Below are 23,738 nucleotides of genomic sequence, written 5' to 3' on the forward strand. Positions count from 1 at the left end.
CATCTTGATTTTAGCCCAGCACGACCCATTTCAGACTTCTGACCCCCAGAACTATAAGACAATAAATCTGTGTCACTGTTTGTGGTCATCTGTTATAGCAGCAACTGGAAACTAATGTACAGGTACCAGGTACAGAAAATCGCAACCATTGCAACCCCTAATAATGCAAACAATCTATTTTTACTGTCCCTTCTAAAGAGGATAGAGAGGAAAAAAGGATGATAGGAAAGATCTGTGTGACACTGTGGCAAAAGTCCAAGTGACTAACAATGAGATGACCCAGCCAGTGTCACTAATGCCCACGTGCTGGAGGTCTGTCTTGGACTGAATTCATGGAAGTATCAACACTGTACTGTTCTAGCAACTCCGTAAGAAGTTTGTTCTGAACTGGGAGCATATTTTTCTCCTCTAAGATCACATGTCACTTACATCGACATCTTGTTTTATGACCAGAGTGCCCGTGTACTCTTCAGTGACCCACATACTCTGGACCTCAGCTTTCTCGACTCAACCTTGAGCATGCATCAGAACCACCTGGAGGGCTCAGTAACACACAGGCTGCGGGGCTCCACCCCGAGTTCCTGATTCAGTAGGTCAGAGCTGGGCCAGAGAATTTGTATCTCTAATGGGATCCCAGGGGAGGCTGATTCTATTGGTTCCTCATATCAATCACATCACACTCTGAGAACCACCGTATTAGAGACACTCCTCTCACATTGAAAGGATTCTAGTGTCTTCCTGTCCTGCATCTTTCCCACCAAGAGTCGCCCTGACTTCTTGGTTCTCAGCAGCTTGCTCTGCATCGCTCTGGGTCTCTTCCCCGAGTATAGCATTTCAGTTGTCCATTCTGCAAACAGTTGAACAACACCCAGGACTAGAGTTGGCTGATATAAGGAATTAGCCACAGAACGTACCTAGAAAGCCATTCTCCTCCCCTACCACCTCCTATTCCCTGCCCCAACTCATCACTTACTTAACTGAGGGCCAGAGAAAAGCAGCCCCTGCTGTCCGGAAGCGGGCCGGGCACTTTCCTGTTGAACATAAACAACTGCTCAGAACACCAGCAAGAGGCAAGGCTGCTCTGACCAGGAAGGGACAAGATGAAAACAAAGCCACTCAGTAATCATGTCTGAACATAGACAAAGCATGGACATGGTCCAAACCACAAACGTCACCAAATGTCCCCCAGTCCTGGCTAATGAGGGACTGCTGCTTCTTTACCCATCACAACCGCTGTCGAGTCTTCCCTGCTTCCAGATGACATTTATTAAGACACCCAATCATGGAATCGCCCCTGCCGCCAGTCCAGAGCAACACTGGCTTCCTTAAACGCTCCCCAGAAGCACCTGATACGGGCCCAATCCTATGCGTGGTCCTTCCTGACACCCTCTTGCTGCGCTGCCCCGCGGCGTGTGAGCTCCCTCACTCCAAGGAGAAGAAAACCTGCTTGTTCCGCTCCAGGTGTGTCCCTGGGGGTGTGGCTGGAGGGAAGTGACGACTCCTACTCAACTTTCAGGTTTCACCTCAAACACCATCTCCTCGATGCAACTGTCCTTACCCTTCAGCTGCCTAAATCAGATTCCCCCTCACTAATCTCCTTTCACGAGACCTGCCATGGCTTATAATTACATATTGTCATGAGCACTGCACTCAAGTCTGCCTTTTCCTCTAGACTGAGATGCCCAAGCCGGTAGGTCTGCATTGTTGTGTACCTGTTCCTAGCACAATGCCTTGCACAAAGCAGGAGGTCAATACATGTTGATTGGATGGATAGATGAGTGGATGAATATTGAGTACTGTATACAACCTACTTTAAAACAATTACAAAAACAACAGTTGATTAGAGCAGGTCAGCGACGCCAAAAGAACTGAAGTGGTCAGAGAAGAAACAACCGAGGTGTGAGCTACCAGGACAGCAGCAAGGCTTTGCCTGTGCCGTGATGGGCCTGTAGTCATGAGCGATAGAGGTGGAGTCTTTTCTTCCATTTCTAACTTGAGACTGTGGAGGCCAACACATGATATTCATTTTGGCTTTAGTTCAGCATAAGGCAGTCTACCACCAAAACAATACATTGCTAAAACAGTCCAAACTTTGTTGTTACTCAGGAATTCTTTAAATGGCAATCATGTGCTGGGCTTGCAAATTCTTCACTGCTCACAGCTTTGGGTGGTAATAATATGTGTGCAATCGTAATTACAAGAGGCTTACCCTGTATCCGGCACCGTAGGCATCTCCCCACAACCTCAGAGGGCACGTTCTGAGCGGACTTTTGTAAGAGGCCATTTCACAACTAACCAGCTTTATCTCAGGGCTAGGGATTTGATACTTTTCAGTTATTTTTCAGATCAAAGACCATCTGATACAGTTTTATTGTGTTATCCATCAACGGAAAAATCATTATCAGTCCAGGTAAGAATACAAGTGTCTCAAATTGATAAACTGGACAAATCTGAAAACCAAAATCTTGGGGGACTGGGGAAGGGGTGGGGGCACCTGTGTGCACATGTGTACACACACACACACCTGCTTCAGAAACAGCAGTTAGGTGGCTCCATCAGAAGACACAGAATCAATTGTTAAATACCTGTACATAATCACAAATATGAATACATCACTGAAGATGCTTTAGAAAAGAGCAGATGATCTTTAGCCACAAACTACTACAAACTTCTTAAATCCCACTATAAGCATTTTAATGAGTTAAATAACAGTATTTACTTTACTCTTATTGCTTCTAACTATTAACACTTGATATAAATAAAGGTCATTTTCTGCACCTCCTCCCTTTTGCAATAGTTATAGTAAAAAAAAAAGATTACGTTTGTAAGGACTATAAACTGCAGAAACACTCTAATTTTCTTAGACAGGTCTGGATAATGAAAACAGTTCAGACTTGAATGATAAACAGGTCTGTCTCTTCTTAAATAGGGCCCAGTCCTCTTCCTACTGAGATAGAGAAAGCACCGTCCAGCCCCAGAAGACGTGCGTGCGTGCGTACGCGTGCGTGTGAGCGCGCGCGCGCAACCCTCTCAGCAACCCACCCAAAGTGAAAAGTGATCAAAACAACATTTTTGGTTACCTATGGAGAAACCAATCTGCTACTAAAGTGATAGGTGATTCTAAAGTATATACTTTTGTTAATGAACTAAATCATCTTGTTAGGTGCCAAAGCACAAAGAGAGTATGGAGCTGTGTTTTATCTTCCACAGAGTAGGAGGGTTTCATACTCACTCATTCATTCAATAAATATTTATTTAGGGCCTGCTCCCTGCCAGGCACCACAGAAAACAGCACTGAGCGAAAACGGCGCGACACAGCACTGTACTATGGTCATGGAGCTTACAGTAGCAGAGATAAATGCTAAACAAAAAATAAATATGTAAACCCTGCCATACAAAAAAGAAAAGGTGCTATGGGAGAAAGGATAACAGAAACAACTTTAGACTGGGGTGGTGAGGGGCTCAGAGAAGGGTACTGAGAAAAAAGTGACACTGAAGCTGAGAGGCCATCAGATCACCACCAGTTTAGAAAAGGAAAACTGTTTTGGCAAACGACCGCAAATGGGATTTTAACTTTGCCTGTCAACAACCGACTGGGCTACACCTCCCCTTTCCAGTTCATCTGTCTTCATGTGCGTGCTCTGACGGCTCGCCTATCACTTTCTGACTAGCCTACCCAAATCCTATTACCTGAACACAGAAAGGTCTCACTTTATTATAATTTATTATAATCTACAGCCTTTCTATGCTTGGCCTAGAAACACCCTAAAATAACCTGCCAGAGGCATGAAAGAGAGACTGGCTGCCAGCCAGAATATTGGCTGAGTGAACCAAACGTGTCATAGCCAAGGCAGTCACAAGTCCTTTGCCCAGTCAAGTGTCAAGTCCTCTGGGCAGCAAGGTGGCTCCAATGCTCCGGGGTCTATACCAGATGGGACCCGGGAGGGGGCTTGTGTTGAGGGTTAGTTGCCTACTCGGAACTGATGTTTGATCGGTAAATCAAGGACTGGATCGCCTTTTCCAGTTCCTGGAGCCTGCAGACTTAAGAGGATGTGAGAAGTGGCCTTTGAGCACCACGGAGCGGATAGCTCCCCGGGCTGGAAAAAGGAAGGCAGGCAGAGAGAGAGGGGGTCAGGACCGGTAGGAAGAGGGGTGCCCAGGACCCGAGGTGCGCCAAACGAGGCGCGCCAAACGAGGTACTGGGGCGTTTCCCGCGCCCCACAACGCCAGTCCCCAGCAAAGGCAACCCAGTCCCTGGCCGCCCCGGCCGCCCCGAAACCCCGAGAATCTGGCTTCCCCCGCAGCGGTCAAGGGAAGCACCACGAGCCCCGCGCACAGCCGGAACCCACCAGCTCCCGGTACCCGCGCCTTCAGCGCAGAGGAGGGCGCGCTGGGGCGAGAAAATGGCCAAGACCAAACTCTCCCCGCCCACCCGAGGAGCCAACCACACCCCCTGCATCCCTCAGCCCAGCCGTCCCTGGCCGGCCCCCGCGGTCCTCCGCCCAGGCCCCCGCGGGGTTCCCGTCCGCGCCGCGCCGGCTTGGCACGGACGCGGGCGCGAGTGGGAGTGAACGGGGGTGCGCGAGGCAGGCAGAGCACCCACCACGGTGTCACCCGTCGGGGCCCTCCCCTGGGGCGCCCTGCCCTGCTCCACGGTCCTGAAACAGACGCGCCGCCCCCAGGCTTAGGTAGGCACCCGGGCGCCTGGGCGCGGGCGGCCCTCCACTCACCCATTGGCGTCGAGCCGGGCCGGGCCGCCGAGGCAGCGTGAAAGTTGGCGGAGGCGGGCGCGGGGATACAGGCGCCGGGGTCGGGGCGCTGGGGTCGTGGCGCGCCGGGACCGGGGCGCAGGGATCGGGACGCGGTGGCTGGGCCGGCTTCCTTTTCTGTATCGGCGGCCGCGGCGGCTCAGCGCCGCCCGCTGCTGCCTCTGCTGCTGCTGTCGCTGCTGCCCCGGGGCGACTCCTGCTGCTGCTGCTGCATCGCGGCCCGCTGCGCCCGGCTGCGCCGGGTTTCCTGCTCCCCGCGAGTGGAAATTGCGAAAAAAAAAAAAAAAAAAAAAGAAGAGCGCCGCCCAGCCTAGCGCCCGGCAGCCGCGGCCGCGCCGCCCGCTCTCCCCTCCTCCCTGCCGCCGCCGCCGCGGTGCTCCTGCGGCTCCGCCTGCCGGGGACGCGCGGCAGCCGGGGCGGGGGCGGGGCCCGAGGGCGGGGCCTGCAATGGGCGGAGTGTCCCTGCGGCTGCAGCGCTTGGGCGCCCCCCTCACCGCCCTTTGGGGAAGCACCCAGCTCTGTGCTAGGACGCCCCCCACCCTCCACGGCAGGCTAACGCCCCGGGAAATGCCGCGAGACTCCTCGAGACCCGAGGAAGTGGGAGTCTGTGGGGGAGGGGGTGTCCGAGTGGAGGGGCACGTGGGAAAGGAGGTGGAAGGAACCCACTGCGAGGCGCGACCGGAGCGGGAGGACAGGCTGGGGGAGGGGAGACCAGGGACAGGTGAGGAGCCGAACACCTGCTGAGAGTGATGGCCTGGGGTGGGGGGTGGGGGCGGGGGGAGATTGAGGCAACACAGAATAAGGCTTCACAGGAGGGGGTGTTGGAAAGCAGGGAGAAGGGGTTCCTATAGAGGGAGATATATACTCTGTCCCTTTAGTGCAGCTTGGGAACCGCAGGCCAGGTGCGAGTTTGCACGTAGGAGGTGGTGGGATGGAGATGCGTAAAGGCAGAGAAGGGCGCAGCGGGGCAGGTGGGGCGCGTCGCCCCGCTCGGACTTTAACAGAGCCCTAACCCAGAGCCCGGTGCCGGGGCCAGATGGGGTTCGGTTGCTCGGCAGTGTTCCCAGCCTCTGATGATGTTCCCAGGAATGCACTAAGGCAAGAGCTAGCTCCCTCCCCAACGGGCATCCTTGTGCCATATTGATCCGCAGACCCGCACAACCCACCCTTGAGGGGGCACTAAAATTTAAAAAAAAAAAAAGAGGGGGCGGGGAGTCCGTGGGAATGCATGGCTAATTCAGGAACTCTTTGGGTCCATTCACCATCACACCTTTTTCACTGTAGTCTGCCAGCCACCACATTCATTTACCGTCCCGTTATTTTCTTTTCCCTTTCCACCATCTGGTGGTAGGAAGATATAATGAAATAGACGGGAGACATTCAGGAAGAGAGAAAATAAGACAATAAAGCAATTAAATCATTGGCCCTGAGAAATGGAGGAAGCTGAGGGTTCGTGGACCCACAGGTCACCAATAAAAGCTGACCCCCTACCCAGTGTAGGGCTGTCTTCATACCTCACCTATGATGTGGAGCAACTCTTGTGAATTGGTTACATCCTGGGATTTCTGCAGAAAGATGTTCTTGTAACTGTTTCATTAGCTTTGAAAAGAAACACACCTGGGCATCAGGGTCTTACGAAAAAAAGATCAGTAGCATCAGCTTTCCTATTACTTTTCTTGTGTGTCTGAGACCAATCTAAACAGATTAATGCAGGGGCAGCAGAGCCATCCACAGAGCTGCTAAGAAGGTAGTAATGACGTCAATGGCAGAATCCTGAGGAACATGGAAACTATGTATCTGAAGTGTTGAAGGTCTAGCTGAAGACTCAGTTATACCTACTCCAGGCACCATGGCCTCTCACTCATTGCATACCTTGGCATACCAGGGCGTCAAGACCTTGTGATATGACAGGTGAGTTGACAAACCCTGAAACTCACAGAGCCTGGCTAAGACTTACTATTGCTGGTACTTTTTACTTTCTTGAACCTCATCCAGAAGAACTGGTCTGGGGTCTGCCCAATTCCAGAGTTAGTTCTCCTTCCTAAGGCCAGGTCACTGGGCCACTTCATCCCTCTCTCGAACAGACTTGGAGCCCTAAAAGTGACAGGGCCAGTTTCACCGTGGAAATAGCTGCTCTGGACTGGGGGTGGACTAGCATCTCAGTGCTGAGGACTCGGCCGGCTGCCGCATGCGTTCCTGGAACAATGCGTGCACAGTCTGAGCGCTGTTGGTGAGACCCAGCATGGCTGGGGTTACCTGGATGTGGCAGAGGCCAGTACAACCACACGAGCAAACTGGTGGCTGAACTCTGTAGGGCTCAGGGGTGAAAATCAGCAGCTTGTCTTATGTCTTGCTTAACCTTACTCATCTCTCTGTCCTGCCTGAGAAAGTCAGTCTTCTTGTTTACTTTTTTTCCCCCCAGCTTCACATGCGTGAATACAGATCAGCTGAACTTTTGTGTCTTATTTTGGCTCTGGTCTATTTCAGGGCATACCTTTTCCTTCTTTAACCTGAATAATGTGGCCCTACTCCTTGATCTGGTTATGCTTCCTGCATGGACAAATCTGTCATTCTCTCTCTCTCTCTCTATCTCTCTCTCTCTCTCTCTCTCTCTCTCTCTCTCTCTCTCTCTCTCTCTCTCTCACACACACACACACACACACAGATGGCAAGTCTTAACATTTTAAAAAATTCCTCATCTGTGCTCTAATTTTAATGTCTTAAGTAAACTGAGTTGTATCAATTCTACTCGAAGCACTACAGATTTTTTTCATTTGAAGTTTAAATTACAAAAATGGACATCCCCCTTCATTGTTTGATTCTTCTGAATTGTTCCTATTGTCCTTTTATGTTTCTTTAGAGAAGCTTTTGCTGACCAGCAGCACAAGGGAAGTTAATGTGAAGATTCAAATCCAACTGCTAACATGAGTAGACATGATTCCTCCTCCCGCCTCCCTCCTACAAGAGCATTTTAAAAACAGAATAGTTAGTGTAATATTTTAAATTATGTGAATTCATCTCATGAATGTTAGAGAAATACATTGTATTTAATAACACATTTTTATCCCACTGGGCTCCCACTTCTACCAGAAAAGAAGATGAATTTTGGGAATGGAAAGTAGCTGGATCATCATACTTAAAATGAGATCACATGACTTAAAAGGCCCCACTGTGTTGCTTGGTGGTGGTAGCCTTTTGGATAAAAGTGGAAGGCGGTCGAGCCTCTGCCTATATACCACTTACAATCTGTCGTGCTTGCTCTCTCTGAGTACTTGGACTTGACATCTGTAATTTGCACGTAATGAATGATACTTTGCTTTGATAACCTTTAATATCATTTTACATTAATATAAATTACATGCCAAGTGCTTTACAAAAGACAGTCATTATCTGGTGCTTCTCATGAGCATTGTGGAGAAATGTAAAAACCTTCTGGTGCCAGAAAGTAAGGACATGCTCAATAAAAATGACGAGGCAAGTCAAAAGGGCACAGGAGCCAACCTGAAAGCTCTCCCAAAGGCCGAGGCTGGAACAATTCAAGCAACAAAATAATGATTCTGTTGAGTTATAATCCACAGAATAAAAGTCATATCTTTAAGTCCCTGTGGATATAAATAAATAGCTGACTAAGTAAGGCAGGAAGAGGGCACAAGACTTCTTTATAGAAGAACTCCAATTAATAAATGTAGAAAAAATGAGGGAGAGAAAATCACCCTTAGGACACCACAGTGATCGTTGAGGCAGACATAGTCCACCTCAAATTCTCAAATTAGTGGGTGCACATTTAAGGAGAGCGCTTCGAGCGAGCAGTCAAGGCTGTGTGCTGACAGTTGTGAGGCGGGCTTTCCCCCTCCTTCCTTTGTATCATGTACCCCAGGTTAAAGGTGAGTTGTTCGGGTCACATCAAAAGCTGTAGAAATAATATCTCCCTGTGTTACCCTTGACCTGGCTTAATAACCACTCTTGGAGTAACCCACTCACTTCCCCTTTTAGCCTTTTCAGTGAATCTTTTGCAACAAATCCCAGAAAGCTGGTTTTGCCAGCTCTATGGAGATGCAAAGTAATCAAGTCGGAGAAGTAGATCATTTATAGGACAGCTAAACTATGATTAGCCTTATAAGACGTGTAGGAAAAGCTTGCTTTGTAAAGGAAATAACTAGAAGGTGAAACGTGCTCTCCCACAAGGCTATAAAAACTGGAATAGGATGTTCTTGTTTAAAAATCCAGAGAGCGCCTGGATAATCACCTTCAAAGTTGATCAGTCACAGGAACTTGTATCAAAAACAAGAAGAGCCTCAGTTTATAGACTAACTTGCCAAGAACATTTTTCCATCCTCTTTCATGGCAATTCTTTGTCTAAAAAAATAGTAAATTGGGAAAAGAGTCTTAGGAGATTAGTAAGAAATACAGTTTCTATTATTTTCTACCCACTCTACCCAGCCTCTTTCCCTCTCAAAATTACAAAGGCTCATGTGTAAGGAAGGACATTTTCACAATTAAAAAGTGAGCCAAATGATATTCCAAAAAAGTGCCAGCCAGTAACAGAAGATCGTATATATGAAATATGCATTATAGTAAGTGTTAACAACTTTAAACAGAAAAATTGGTGTTTAACGTAGGAATCAATAATCCCAACAGGCCAATTTTTACAAATGAGAGCTGATTAACGATAGGGGACTTTTGATCTTATCAGTAATGAAGATTTAAAAGTAGGAATTGCCTTGCAAAAGTGACTTCTCTTTTTCCCTGACCTTTCCGGAGAAATTAAGTGCCGAGGCCCTGTCACACACTGGGGTTCCCTTGGAGCTGCGTCTCCAGCATACGTAGATGTTCGTTGGCGTTTCAGACAGAGGGAAGAATGAGTGAGAATGCTCAGAGCCTGGGGAACAGACGATGTGACAAGGGGCCTTGTGTGAAAGGGGCAGGAGTGCAACCAAATGTCTGTTTCAGTGGTTTCTGGGCCAGGCCCAGTGTGACCAAGACCTGCAGGCATTGGGTAGGAGCACAGGTTTCTAAGCCGACCGATTTTAGGAAGGTAACTGGCAAGATAAACAGGAGCGGGACAGGAGGAGGAGGGAGAGCCTGAAAGTGACAGGCCATGGACAGGCTGGAGATACTCAAGGCAAGAAATACGATGCATTAACATTGACAGAGAGGAGAGGTCACACTGTAGAGTCATTTCTGAACTACATTTGACAGATCTGGTGAAGCAGTGTATTTGGGGAGGGTGTAGGGAGCAAAGAAGGAAGATTTGAGAGAAGTATTTCGTTTGGAAGCTTGGTAGATGGAGAGATCAACCAAGTGGAGAAGGAAATCATTGGGGGTAGAGAGGAGATAATAAATTCACATTTCAATCTTATTAAGAGTGAATACAAAAGGGAATGAGGTAGTGATCCAAGCTATAACATGGACGATCCCTGAAATCATGACGCTAAGTTAAAGAAACCAGATATAAAAGGACAAAGGTCATATGATTTCATTTATATGAAATGTTCAGAACAGGCAGATTTATAGAGACAGAAAGTACATCAGGGGCTGAAGGAACTGGGGAGTGACTGCTAATGGAAAAAGATTTCTTTTGGAGGTGATAAAAATGTTTTAAAATTTAAAATTCATGGTGATAGTTGCATTACTATGAATACACTAAAAAAATCATTGGATTATATACTTTAAAATGGGTGAACTGTATGGCATGTGAATCATTATCTCAACAAAGGCAATTGTGTATTTCAAAGCGATAATGGGTACAGAGTTGCGTTTGGGAAGATGAAAAGGCTCTGGAGGTGGATGGAACAATGTGAATGTAAAACCACTGAAATGTACATTTAAGAAAGGTTACAATGGGAAATGTCATGTATATTTCACCACAATAAAAAAAGAGAGTGAATACATTTCTGATTGTGGATTATATGAGGTATGTGGAGATGGTTTTCTCTGTATTTTGCCTATTCCGAGAACAGCCCCACACTGCTTCCCAAACAGGACGTGAGTATTGCAGTAACCACCACCCTGTCCCCCTCATCATATGTCCCCTCCTCAGGGTTCAGAGAAACCACAGCCCATGGCCTGGGCTGAGGGTGATGAGCCACAGCCACCCCAGGTGGTGAAAGCCCCAGTGCACACAGCCAACCCTAGATTGGATCCTCCAACCCCAGATGCCATGAGACTTAATTGAAAAGTCTCTGAATGAGGCTCTCCTTTAATAAGATAGGGTGCATCTCTTTTCTAATAAAACTTCTTATTAAATAGAGACAGTCAAATCAAGTTCCCTTCCTCAGAAATAATTATAGGCCAGCCAGAGGCAAAAGTGGGCAGTGAGTGACACTTGTCTTTGCTTGGCTTTGATTCCCCTGTTGAGGTTTTCTTTCCCGGGCCATAGCAGTTCTTAAAGTTTGCAGCATCACATGGGAACCTGTTAACAAGGCACATTATGGATCTCGCCCCAGACCTTCTAAATCGGAGACCCTGAGGGTGGGCCAGCCGCTGGATTCTGAGGCAGCGCCAGTGTGAGAATCCCTGCTTTGCCTCAGCTCCCCGGAGCCCAGGTGACTGCTTTGGTCATCTGATGATCTGGTGATCCTCAGTAATGAGGAAGGGCTGGAGGGAGTTAGCTAGCAGTGACACTCCTGAGCTGGTAAAACCAATACCTGCTTGTTTTGGTTTTTTAAAATTTTTTAAAACATTTTTACTTATTAATTTTTAGATAGAGGAGAAGGGAGGGAGAAAGAGAGGGAGAAAAACATCAATATCTGGTTGCCTCTCACATGCCCCCTACCAGGGACCTGGCCCACAACCCAGGCATGTGCCCTGACTGGGAATTGAACCGGCGATCTTTTGGTTTGCAGGCTGGCACTCAATCCACTGAGCCACAGCAGCCAGGGCTCATTTTTAAATTAATAAAACATTAAAGATAGAGTATAGAAGGTGAAAATCTTCCATAATCTCACAATTGTCAATTATTGTAGAGATAACTGATAATCATTGTTAACTCTTGATGGAATATTCCTCCAGACAGTTTTTAATATATGATGATTTCCACATACTGTAATTGTAAGGTTGTTGTTTTTTCTTTTTTGTTTTGTTTTTTTTGTTTTTTGTTGTTTTTTTTTTAACCTGGTAACTGCTCTGTAGTGCTCTTATGATGGAAACTGTGAGAACCTTGGGGATGGAGGACTTTTTTTCTTCGAGAATTCCCAAATTGCCTTTTCTTTTTCTCATAAATTCTATTGTAAAATATTAAATCTGTCTGGAACCAAATTTTTTGAGAATATATCTCATAACCTTCTGGGGAGAAATGAGAATTCCTGATAAAAATGCTTAAGGAAATCTCTGCTACTCTTTAATAAGATTTAGCTCTTTTCAGGGAAATGAGCTTCCTTCCCGCCTACCTACCCTGCCCACTGACCTCAGGTCAGAAGTCCAGCGAGCTTTAGCCTGACATTCTTCTTCCTGTGTCAGGTCTAATAACGACCATCTAAGCATTCACTTCCCAGAAAACATCCTGACCAAGAGTGAATCTTGAAAGGAACTTTTTGCCATGTGTTCATAATTAAATTGTCTGAAGTTTTATATAGGCATCAGTCTCTCCTAACTGTAGACAAAACAACCAGCCTATCAGATCAGGTCTAGACTTTTTCTCAGCACCCAAACCCAGAAGGGAAAAGGTTCAACCTTACAGAAAAGTACAGTGTGTTACCTATCTTTTAAAAATCTCTCTGGGCAGTGAGGATGATCTTAAGATAATAATTGCTACCATTTATGGAGGAGCAAGGGTCTGCAATACTCTTTTATACTCTTAAATTCTCACAATAGCATAACATGTTACTATCCCCATTTTACAAGTGAGAAGACTCGAGTTTAGAGAGGCTAAATGTCCTGCCCTATGTCCCTCAGCAGGAGAGAGAGACAGGCCTGGGAGTGTACAGTCAACTCTGCCTGACTCCATTAGAAAGTATGAAGTCATCTGAAGTTGAACAAAGCATCCACTTGTTTCATGGTTTAGGATTCCTACTCAGCGTTGTGCAGTGGCAGTATCATAGCTAATGAGGTTTATCTGAGGTGTAATTACTGTTAACTTAAAAAAAGAGAGAGAGAGAGAATTTCTGCCCTGGCTGGTGTGGCTCAATGGATTGAGCACTGGCCTGCGAACCAAAGGGTCACGGGTTTGATTCCAGTCAGGGCATGTGCCTGGGTTGTGGGCTAGGTCCCCACTTGGGGGCGCACGAGAGGCAACCACATATTGGTGTTTCTCTTCCTCTCTTCCTCGCTCCTTTTCCCCTCTCTAAAAATAAATAAATAAAATCTTAAAAAAAAAAGAATTCTACTCAATGGCCTTAGTATAATATTTAAATGGATCCATGTGAACATTTTGCTAGGTGTGAAATTTGTATACATATAAAATGCTCTTGACATTAACAGTGAATGATAAAACCCAGAATGCACATTATACATACCTTATACTTACAATTGCCTTGAAAACTTTGAAAACAAATATTCCAAAAAGTTAAAAGATCATCTTGGAGCCATAGAGCTATAGCTGATCCTTTCCTTTCTATTTTCCAAGCCAGTGGAGGATGGGGGTACAGTCACTGGCCTGGGTGCAAACCACTCAGGCTTCACCCACTATTAGCTGGCGTGCATTCTTGGGAGGTTTCTGAATGCCTCTGGGCCTCAGGTTCCTCATCTGTAAAATGGGTTGGCACGAGGCTCTAATGGGTTAATGCTTAGAAAGCACTCAGGTTAGTGTCTAGCACTGTTCCAGTTTTGTTTAAGGAGCATTATTTTAACAACAGAAAAGGTGGCAATTTGTAGCAAATTCTTAAGATATATATACTTGGGTTAACCCTAGCATATGACTACTTGTGTTACCACCTCACCATCTCAAATCCCAGTAAAATGACGATAAAGGAATGAGAGGGAATTCGCCCACAAGGACAAGGAGAACAGGAGAGGAAACATCACAGGACTGAGCATTTCAAGGTGCTGTCGGGGTTCAAACAGCTGCTTGGAGGAGTGGCCAGATCAGCAGGAACCACCAAATAGAAGTCTGCAGTAGACCCCAGAAAGGGAGTGTGTTGGCTAAGCAAAAGCCAGGCAAGGTTCAGGGCTGCAATGAGAGGGACAGTATTGCTGTCTATACACTAAGTGGCCGGGCCCTCGGTTCCCTCCTTATCCTGCTCCACCATACATTAAGCCCTAAAGGATCCAGTTCCCAGAAGCCTGCTGACCAAGCCTGACCATCCCCCTGTCTTTCCTCCCTGCCACAGGCAGGGGATGGGAGGCTCCTTGTCCAGAAAAACTGAAGGGGCCTGGAGGGAAGATCCCAGATGCTGATGGGGGAAACACTGGAACCAAACACTGCTTCCCTGGATGCAGGTGGGCAGATGAGTTTCACAAGCAGCTTCCCATTAAGCTTTCAAGCTATAAACTGGGGCAATTGGTGGGACCTTCTCAGAGATTCTTGAGAGTTGCTGCAGCTTCTGTGTCAGCTTTGGTGCCTTGGGCCAAGATATTTAGCGTCACCTTCTCTGACCTTTTGGGCAGCATCCTTGACCTCTGCCCTCCCACGCCCTCCGGCTCTTCCAACCCCCACATAAGCCCCCCCCCCCGATTCTGCGTTCAGCCGTTTATACCTGAAACATGCAAAGTGGCTTCTGCTTTCCCAACCGGACCCAGGCTGATACAGCCTGTGCGGGAGGTCTTCCACTTCCGCCCGTGGTCCTCCTCTAGTCCGCTGTGGGCGCTGGAAGCAGAGGCGGCTTTGTGTCAAGTTCTTTCAGTGGCAGAAATGGATGAAGAAAGGAGACATGGGTCAGGGTGTATGTTTCCTGCTGTGTCACCAGTTGGCTGTGTCCTTCTACAGCCCCCATCAGCAGCCCATTTCCATGTGGAGACCCTCATAGAGTTCCAAACACAACTCCCTCCGTTGGGCCTGAGGCAGTAAATCTCTGTTATTGCTACCCAGAACACACTGATCTACCCTTTGCTGTTCCCTTAAACCCTGCCCACGTCTTCATAAATAATCCCTTATTAAACCCTTCTCAGAGGCCTAGTTTAAGTGCAGTGTCTGTTTCTCACCAAGCCCCAACGGACACATGGCTCCTTATCCCTCCTCGAAGCCTCTGCCAGGCTCCCAAGATGGCCAAAAGGCTTTTGGGTGCCTCGGTGTTCAACAGCTAAAGTCAAAGGCCTCCAGACCCTTGAGGAACATTTCCAATGTGAAGGAAAGAAACAGAAACACATAGACTACAGCCTGGTGCTGACCAGAGGGAAGGGGGTAGGGGGAGGAAGAAGAGGGTAAAAGGGGATTAATGGTGATGGAAGGAGCCTTGGCTTGGGTTGGTGAACACACAATACCTTATACAGGTGATGTAGTATAGAACTGTACACCTGAAGCCTATATAGTTTTATTAACCAATGTTACTCCAATAAATTCAATAAAAAAAGAAAAAGACAACAAGTGTTGGTGAGAATAAGGAGAAATTAAAATGCTGGTAACACTGTTGGTGTGACAATAAGATTGTGCAACCACTATGGAAAACAGTATGGAGGTGCCCCAAAAAGTTAAAACGAGAACTACCATGTGATCCAGCAACCCCACTTCTGGGTATTTAACCAAAAAAAATCCAAAGCAGCAATGGAAAGAGATATTTGCACACCCATGTGCATTGCAGCATTGTTCAAAGTAGCCAAGATGTGGAAGCAACCAGTACGTTTGTTGACAGACGAACAAATTTATTTGTCTGTCGATGAACATTTGTGTTATATATAATATATTACGTACTATATTATATATAATGGGATATTATGCAGCGTTTAAAAAGAAGGAAATCCTGTTACATGCTACAACATGGCTAAACCTCAAGGACATTATGCTAAGTGAAATAAGCTAGTCGAAAGTGGACAAATACTGTATGATGCCACTCATTTGAAGTATCTAAACTATTCCAATTCATAGAAACAGAAAGTAGAAAGGTAGTTTGCAAGGGCAGGGGGCTAGAGGGGAGGGAATTAGTGTGTAATGGGTATAGAGTTTCAGTTTTACAAGATGAAGCAGTTGTAAAGATCTGTAGCACAACAGTGTAAATATACTCAACATTACTGAACTGTACACTTAAAAATGGTTAAGATGGTAAATTTAATGATGTGTGGTTTTACCACAATAAAAGAAGAAACCTGGAAAAGAGAAACAAAAACACACACAAAAAAAGAAATAAGAAAAAATAAGTGTACAGGGAACCAAAGAAGACATCATCATCATCATCAACTGAAAGATTCGCAGAACAATTAGGAGAAGATATTGCGTCCATGAAACAAAGATGGGACAAATGAAAATAGAAAGAGGGAGGAGGGAGGAAAGAGGAGGCAAAGCTGTTATGATCAAAAGACAAGAAAGATCTTGGAAATTTGAAATATGGTAGTGAAAATGTTAAGGAGTGAACAAAAGAGTTGCTATATAAAGTCAGGGAAATCTCCCAGGAGGTAAGAATAAAAGATAATAGATACAAAATAGAATAGAAAGGATAGAAAATACAGAGAATCATTCCAGAAGGTCCTGTATCCAGCTTATAGGCAGTTCAGGGAAAAAAAGTGAACAAAGAAATGAAAGGAATGGAAATATCAAGTTAATAATACATTAAAATGCCCCTAAGCTGAAGGACAGTTGTCTCCACATGGAAAGGGCCCACCAGATGTCCAAAACAATGAGTGGAAAGAGGCTCACAACAAGGCATGCTACCATAAACTTCAGAACACCAGTGATAAATCGTAAAAGCTTCCAGAGAGAACAAGGACTCAGGAAACAAGGGATGCCATACAAGAGAGCAGTGAGAGAAAAATCCCTGGGAGCCTCTGTGTAGCAGGACCAGAGGACAATCAGTTCAGCTAGAACAGCATGGAGAGCTCTGGAAAGGAGGTGTGGTTTAACCGAGTATTAGACCATGCTATCGATAAGCTTTGGCAGATTTGGTGGAGGATGTGGTAGGCAGAATAAGGGTCCCCTAAAGATGCCCAAGCTCTAATCCCCAGAACCTATGAATAGGCTAGCTTAGAGGGAAAAGTGGGGTTAAGGTTGCAGATAGAATTAACGTTGCTAATCAGCCAAATTTAGGATGGGGAGATTATCCCGGATTATCCAGATAGGCCTGTAATCACAGAGGTCCTTAAATATGGAATAAATATGGAATAGGAAAGGGAAAAAAAAGTCAGTGTGGGACTGATGCAGCATGAGAAAGACATGACTGGCCATTCCTGGTTTGGAAGGTGGAAGAGGTCATGAGCCCAGGAATGCAGGCAACTTCTCAAAGCTGAAAATGGCAAGGAAATGGATTCTCCACTAGAGCTTCCAAAGGAGTGCAGCCCTGCCAACACATTGATTTTAGCCCAGTAAGACCCATTTTGCACTTCTGGCTTTATAGTAGCACTAGGAAACTAATGCAGAGTATTTGGATGAGTGCCTTAAAACTAAGCAAATAAGAAAATCAACACAGTTATTAACATTATGAAAAACAATAACTTGTAAAAAAGGAAACAATCTATAGTATAACCTATGTGGTTCATCGAAAACAATATTTATGTGGTCATATAATATAAATCAATTAATATTAATTAACTAAAAACATGACAAAATATATTGGGAGACTTTGGGGTTGGAAGTCGGGAAGAATAAATTGGGCTCGTGAAGAGCTAAATTATCATCTATTATAAGATAGTACCTAAAATTAGAAAATCCAGAAATACCAGTATAGGTAGATTATGTAGATATATGGAGGTAAAATCTAGAAGTAACAGGTATAAAAGTTGAAAGCAGCTCCCCCAGGAAGTGGAACTGAAATATAAAAGGCTAGAGCAGGGACCAATGCATAGGGCGGTAAGCCTTACTTAGGACAACTGTTTAAACAGTCGCCCTGTAACAAATCAGCACAAACTCAGTGGCTTCAAACAATACAGATTTGTTATCTTACAGTTCTGGAGGTCAGAAGTCTGAAATGGGTCTCACTGCGCTGAAATCGAGATGTTGGCAGGGCTGAACTCTTTCTAGCTGCCCTAGGGGAGAATGTGTTCCTTGCCTTTTCCAGCTTCTAGAGACCAGAGGCTGCTGGAATTCTGGGTTTTTGGCCCTTTCCCAGTCAGCAAGCACAGCACTCTGCTTCCATCATCGTATCTCCTTCTGTGACTCTCTTGTCTCCCCATTTCCCTAACAAGGGTGACTACACGGGGCCACCTGGATAATCCAGGATAACCCCCCACCTCAAGATCATGAATTTACTATAATCACATCTGCAAAATACCTTTTATTGGGTAAGGTAAGGTAGCATAGTCATAGGTTTCAGGTATTAGAACATGGACTTCTTTGGTGGAGTAGCATTATTCTGCTTACCCCTAATGTACCTGTATTACTTTAATAGAAACATTTTTTGAAAACATGCATTCTTTGATCTAACAATTCTATTTCTAGGAATTAATGCTAATGGAATTAGGCATGTGTATGAAAACCTATGTTTGTAGACATTGTTTATGATGCTATAAAATTATTTAAAAAACTACATGTTGGAGATTTTTAAAAAAGGTTTAAGATATAGCTATAAAGGCTACTATGTAGCAATTAACCATTGTTATAGAGCTTTATGAGTAGAAAAAGATGTTCACTGTATGTAAAGTGACAAAAGCAAAATACAAAATGGTAAGTTCATTACTGTCAAGTTTTTGTTTAAAGTGTGTACTGCATAGAAAAATGTGAGCATTTTGTGTATGTGCATATATATACACACACATATAGAGGCAGACAGAGAGAGGCACAGAGGGACAGAGAGAGAGAATAGAGAAATGCGTGTGTGCATGTGCGCAGTGGGTATACATGAGCCAAAAGCCCAGAAGAACTATGGTTACTGCTGAATGCTAAAAGTACAGGTAATTTTAATCTTCTTTATGCTTTCCATAATTTCTAGGATTTCCACTACCATCAGGTGTGATTACTCTTGTAACCAGAAAAAATTAATTTCATTTTGCAAAAATAAATAGATAACTTTTACAAATGAGCATCCGAGGCCCTAGAGACTATGGCAATAGCTGTCACCAAAGATTACAAAATGTAGCAATTAGCACAGCTAAGAAAAGATGTCAACTACCCTCATTAATTAACACTCTCTAAAACATGGGGGAGCTCTCTACATGCTCTAGAAGTATGTTGGAGCCATAACTATAAATCTCCCAATCTTATTCTATTTAGAACCTGGGTTTGTGCTAAAGTCTGTGAGGCAAAACATCTTGGTGGGCACAGACTCTCAACTAGTTTTCAGGCAGCATTTAAAAAAGGCAGCTCAGTTCCCTTCCTTGTCCATTAGGTGGGGCAAGAAAGCTTTAGAAGAGTCCCTACCAGCTCAAATGTGAACAGGAAGAGACCAAATTGCAGGGGGCGAGGGAAAAAAGAACAGGTAGAAGGGCTCAGAAGTCATCCGGGCCCATTTTGGTGGGATGTGTGCTAACATTTTTCTGGGATGGAAACTATTTCTGGAGAGTTTTTTTTAAAAATACCAACAGTCTATAAAATGTTTCAGTAGCTGACAAATGCACCTATAACCAAGACTTCTTTTTTCTAACATTTTACACATAAACTATATTTGGTTAAAATACAAATTAAGACAACATTGAGATAGCATTTTTCATGGATCAGGTTGGCAAAAATCCCAAAGCCTGTCAATACACCCCTCCAGCCAGGCTGCAGGATAACAGGTAGTCACCTGCATTGCTAGAAAAAATGCAAACTGGTACAGCTGGAAAAGAGCTGGCAATATCTAAGAATGTTCCAGATACCATTTACCCATCAGTCTGGCAAGCTCATTTCTTGAAATTTACCCTGGAGATTTACCTCCAACAAGATGAAAATAAACATGCACATGGTTATTGATTATAGCATTATTTAAGTTGCAAATATCAGGACCTACCTTAAAGTCTAAATATAAGAATGTGGTTGAGTAATGGCACAGCTACACGTGGAGCATTATGCAGCTGTAAAGAACAAACACAATCTCACAATCTGATATGGAGTGATTTCCAGGATTATGTGAAAAGAGCAAAGTGCAATAAGAGATAGAGAGGATGGAACCTTCTCTGTAAGGCAAAAGGGGAGTTAAGAAAACATACCTATATATCTGCTTGTCTTTATCAGAAGGAACACAGTCCTGGCTGGTGTGCTCAGTGGATTGAGCGCTGGCCTGTGAATTGAAAGGCGCTGGTTCAATTCCTGGTCAGGGCACTTGGCTGAGATGCAGGCCAGGTCCCCAGCTGGGGGTGTCCAAGAGGCAACCGCTTGTTTCTCTCACACATCAACGTTTCTCTCCCCTTTTCCCTCCCTTCCCCTCTTCCTAAACATAAATAAATAAACTTTTTTTAAAAAGAAAAGGAAACACAGGCAGGTGGAGCCAGAAGTTGGTCACCTACAAGGAATGGGAGCGAATGGTGTTGAAGGAATATGGGAGGGAGGAACACTTGTTTAAGTATATCTTTTTGTATAGTTTTATAAAGATTTTATTGATTTATTTTGACTGAAGGGAGGGGAAAAGAGAGGAAGAAAAATACCAGTGGAAGACAGAAACATTGATTGGATTGCCTCTCACGCACGCCCCACCCGGGAACCAAACCCACAACCCAGGCATGTGCCCCGACGGGGAATCAAATGCACAGCCCCTTGCCTTGCTGAGCCACATTGGTCAGGGCTCTGTTTGTATAGTTTTGATTTGTGGAACTTTGTTAATGTTGTATCTATTCAAAAACCAAATCAACAAGGATAGGAAGGAGAAACAAGCTAAAACTGAAAGCAAATTGAAAAAAATGCAACAGTATTTCAAATAAACACATATACACATTACGGGGGACTGGGGTAGGGTGGACTAATCCAAGCAGTGTATGAACACAGTACTTATCTATATACCTTCTGCCTTAGGTAGGGGGTAAGGCGGAGAACTGCAAGCAAGTCCTGAACTGTTTTTACTAGGCTTCCTGTAATGGTATGAGTGAAGCAACTCTGAAGCTATTTTAGATGCGTTGTGGGACGGACTGAGCAAATGATTAAATGATTGGATGTTGTTGGGAGCCAGGGTCCTTGCTGTGGAAGAAGGGACATACAAATATGAAACAGATAAGGCAAGGAAGGATCCTTGGGGACTGATGGTGAGGTATCAGTGTGACCTCATGGTTTCTAAAATACATAGGCATATATAATGTGCATGTGTTGGTGTGTTTCCTAGCTTTGGCCGCAAAGACACCCCAGTAGCAATGGGCATCAGTGCTCAAATCTTGGTCTTTCCCATCCTTTCCCACTAAAAGGAACCAGGGCTCCTTGGAGAAATGGCAGATTTCAAGGGTGGGGCAGGGAATTCCCAAGATGAGCCTGGAGCGCCTTGTTGTGCCGGAAAGTAAGAAGCACTAAAAAAAGTTACAGGGGCATAGCTAGGACACAGCAGTCAGCCTAAAGGGGCTCCCACTGGCCAAAGCTAGGATGAGTTGAGCACCAAAACAGTCAAGGACAATAATGAAATCATAAACCGCTGAAAAAGTAGGAATGAATAATGAATCCCTAGCAATAACAGACAAATAAATAGGAGGAAATGAAGGGGTCTCTCTTACAGGAGAATCACAAAGAGCTGGTAAGTGTGGAGGGAGTACTAGAGTTGGAAAATCATCACTTAGCAACTGTAAGCGTGCAGATTGGTTCAGACAGGAGTCACCAATAGCTGCTTAATCTATAGGGCCGTGTCCTCATTGTAATAAGGAGCAGCATATTTCAAAATCTGAAAGTGTCTCCTCATAAATTGCTTATTTATTGCAAAGCATAAATATTAACAGTAATTATATAGTGGAAAGAATGGACAACTCCTTGACCAGGTGATTGAAACTAACATCACCGATGAGGGTCCAATGGACACGGATATGACATCTGAGAGGAACACAGCGTCACTGATATAGTATTCTGGCCGGGAATGCAGCCCTGCCAATAACTCGACTTTAGCCCAGTGACAACCATGTTGGACTTCTGACCTCAGAATTACAAGAGAATAAATTTGTGTCATTTTAAATCACCAGATTTGTGGTAATTTGTTACAGCTGCAATAGGAAACTAATACACTTGGAATGTGGACCAAAAACTAGATAGAGGTATTCTATCAATATTAAATTTTCTAATGTTAACTACTATGGTTATGTAAGAGAACATCTGTATTCTTAGAGAGTATTCACTGAAGTATGTAGAGGTAATGGGTATTATCTATGAAACCTACTCTCAAATGATTTAGAAAAAATGTGTCCATATGTATGCATACGTGAGTGCACACACAGAGACGGATGATAAATCAAATGGAAACTGTTGATAATGAATCTGGGGAAAAAAATGGTATATAGATGCTCCCTGTACTCTCCTTGCATCTTTTCTGTAATTTTGAAATTATTTCCAAATAAGAGTTTTCATAGATAGATAATGATGATAATGTAGATAGATAGACAGACAGAAAATTGGTTGAAATGTATAAGCATGTCATCTGTTTCGAACTTTGGTGGACATGAAAAATAGTTGAACCATACCAGCACGCTTTGTCTTCTTGAAAGCAGTGAAAGATTGTTTCCCATCCCCAATATAAATCTATGAGAAAAATCATTTTCTCTAGACTTAATTGCTCTTTTTAACACCTACAGTATTTACTGAGGGCTGTTCTGTGGCTGTAGCCTCCGAGCCTAGCAGCGTGCAAGACATCTGTTCTTGAGATGCAGGAATCTGATGAGGGGAAAGATGGACTATGGGTAGAAATGCCCATCTGGAAAAATAGGTAGAACTTGTACTATTGGCAAGGAGGGAAGAGGCTGGGGAGGAGAGCAAGTAAGTCAAGGCTTGGGGTCAGGAGTAAGCCCGCCGAGGACGAACAGTGACGCTACTTACCATCTCGCACCTGCCACGGAGCAGCTGTCGAGTTCGATGGCTTCCTTTATGCCTCATCCTCATCAGGCAACCGTGCCCCAGGGCTCCTGGGAGGGCCCCGGGAAATAAGGCTGGGTAAACAGGAAACCTGGAAAGCAGCCCGCCGTCTTGCCTTTCTCACCAAGTATTTCATAAGCCAGGTACTAGAATTTGGACTTTTTTTTTTCTATAGGTACCAAGGGGCCATTATAAGCTTTTGGCTAATATGAAGGTCTTTGGTCAACCAAGAATTTTTTTTTTGAGCTACTTCTATATGTGAGGCAGGGAGCCGGATGGAGGGAAGAGAGAAGTAGGCTGTGGCCCCATTCAGTGCGCTTAAGGGCTTAAGCAGGAGTGTGTTTAGGTGTCCGGGGAGCCCAGCGGAAGGGCAGCTAAGCCAGTGAGGCTTGGTTGGGAGAGCGACCAGTCTGAGTCTTAAGGGCCAGGTTTGAAGCAATTGACCAGATACAGGGAAAGGGTATTTGGGACCAGGGAAACTGTGAAGAGTATGTGCACATGTATAAAGGCGGGAGAGCGGGGGACAGTTGAGGGGACTTCAGGTGGTTTGGTCCACTCTGCTGGGACAGAGGCAGTAGACAGGGTTAGAGTGCAGGCAAATAAGCACATGAAAAGATGCTCAACATCACTAGCCCAGTTAGGGAAATCCACATTTGGAACACAATAAGGTGCCACTTCCCACCTACTAGAGTGGCTTAAAATACAAAGTAACTGAAGCTGGTGGGGATAGGGAGCCACCGGGATTCACGTACTCGTGGTGAGAGCGTGAAATACAGTTACTTAGGGAAGCAGTTTGGTCATTACAAAGTTAAAACATATGCTTAAAATGATGTGGCAATCTCGTTTCTGAGCATTTACCAAACTGAAATAAAAAGATAGGCCTACATAAAGACCTGTACTTTATGCACAACTGCCAAAAGGTGCAAGCAACCAGTGCCCATCCAGTGACCTTCTGTAACTGGTTCATTGTCCTTGCACCGCTCATGTCTGTCTGCCTGCCACATTAC

The 23,738-nt window shown here is 44.9% G+C and overlaps 2 protein-coding genes across 4 annotated transcripts in view; both read right to left on the reverse strand.

The window, feature by feature from the left end:
* The window catches only part of SH3KBP1 (SH3 domain containing kinase binding protein 1), a 312,729-nt gene extending 307,725 nt beyond the window's left edge, over nt 1-5,004 (reverse strand). For 2 of the 3 annotated variants that reach the window (XM_054581126.1, XM_054581125.1), the window contains exon 1: nt 4,731-5,004. In XM_054581126.1, the coding sequence (XP_054437101.1) occupies nt 4,731-4,734 (4 nt within the window). In that variant the 5' untranslated portion in view covers nt 4,735-5,004. The remainder of the gene's footprint in view (nt 1-4,730) is intronic. The other variant, XM_054581127.1, reaches the window with a different exon arrangement.
* Nucleotides 5,005-6,920: 1,916 nt separating this feature from the next.
* The window catches only part of BCLAF3 (BCLAF1 and THRAP3 family member 3), a 77,131-nt gene continuing 60,313 nt past the window's right edge, over nt 6,921-23,738 (reverse strand). Inside the window, exon 11 of the mRNA XM_054581003.1 lies at nt 6,921-7,025. Within this exon, the coding sequence (XP_054436978.1) occupies nt 6,921-7,025 (105 nt within the window). The remainder of the gene's footprint in view (nt 7,026-23,738) is intronic.

The sequence above is a fragment of the Pteronotus mesoamericanus genome, unplaced genomic scaffold (assembly GCF_021234165.1).
Source record: "Pteronotus mesoamericanus isolate MK-2021 breed Mesoamerican mustached bat unplaced genomic scaffold, CSHL_Meso_final contig_65, whole genome shotgun sequence".
NCBI lineage: Eukaryota > Metazoa > Chordata > Mammalia > Chiroptera > Mormoopidae > Pteronotus > Pteronotus mesoamericanus.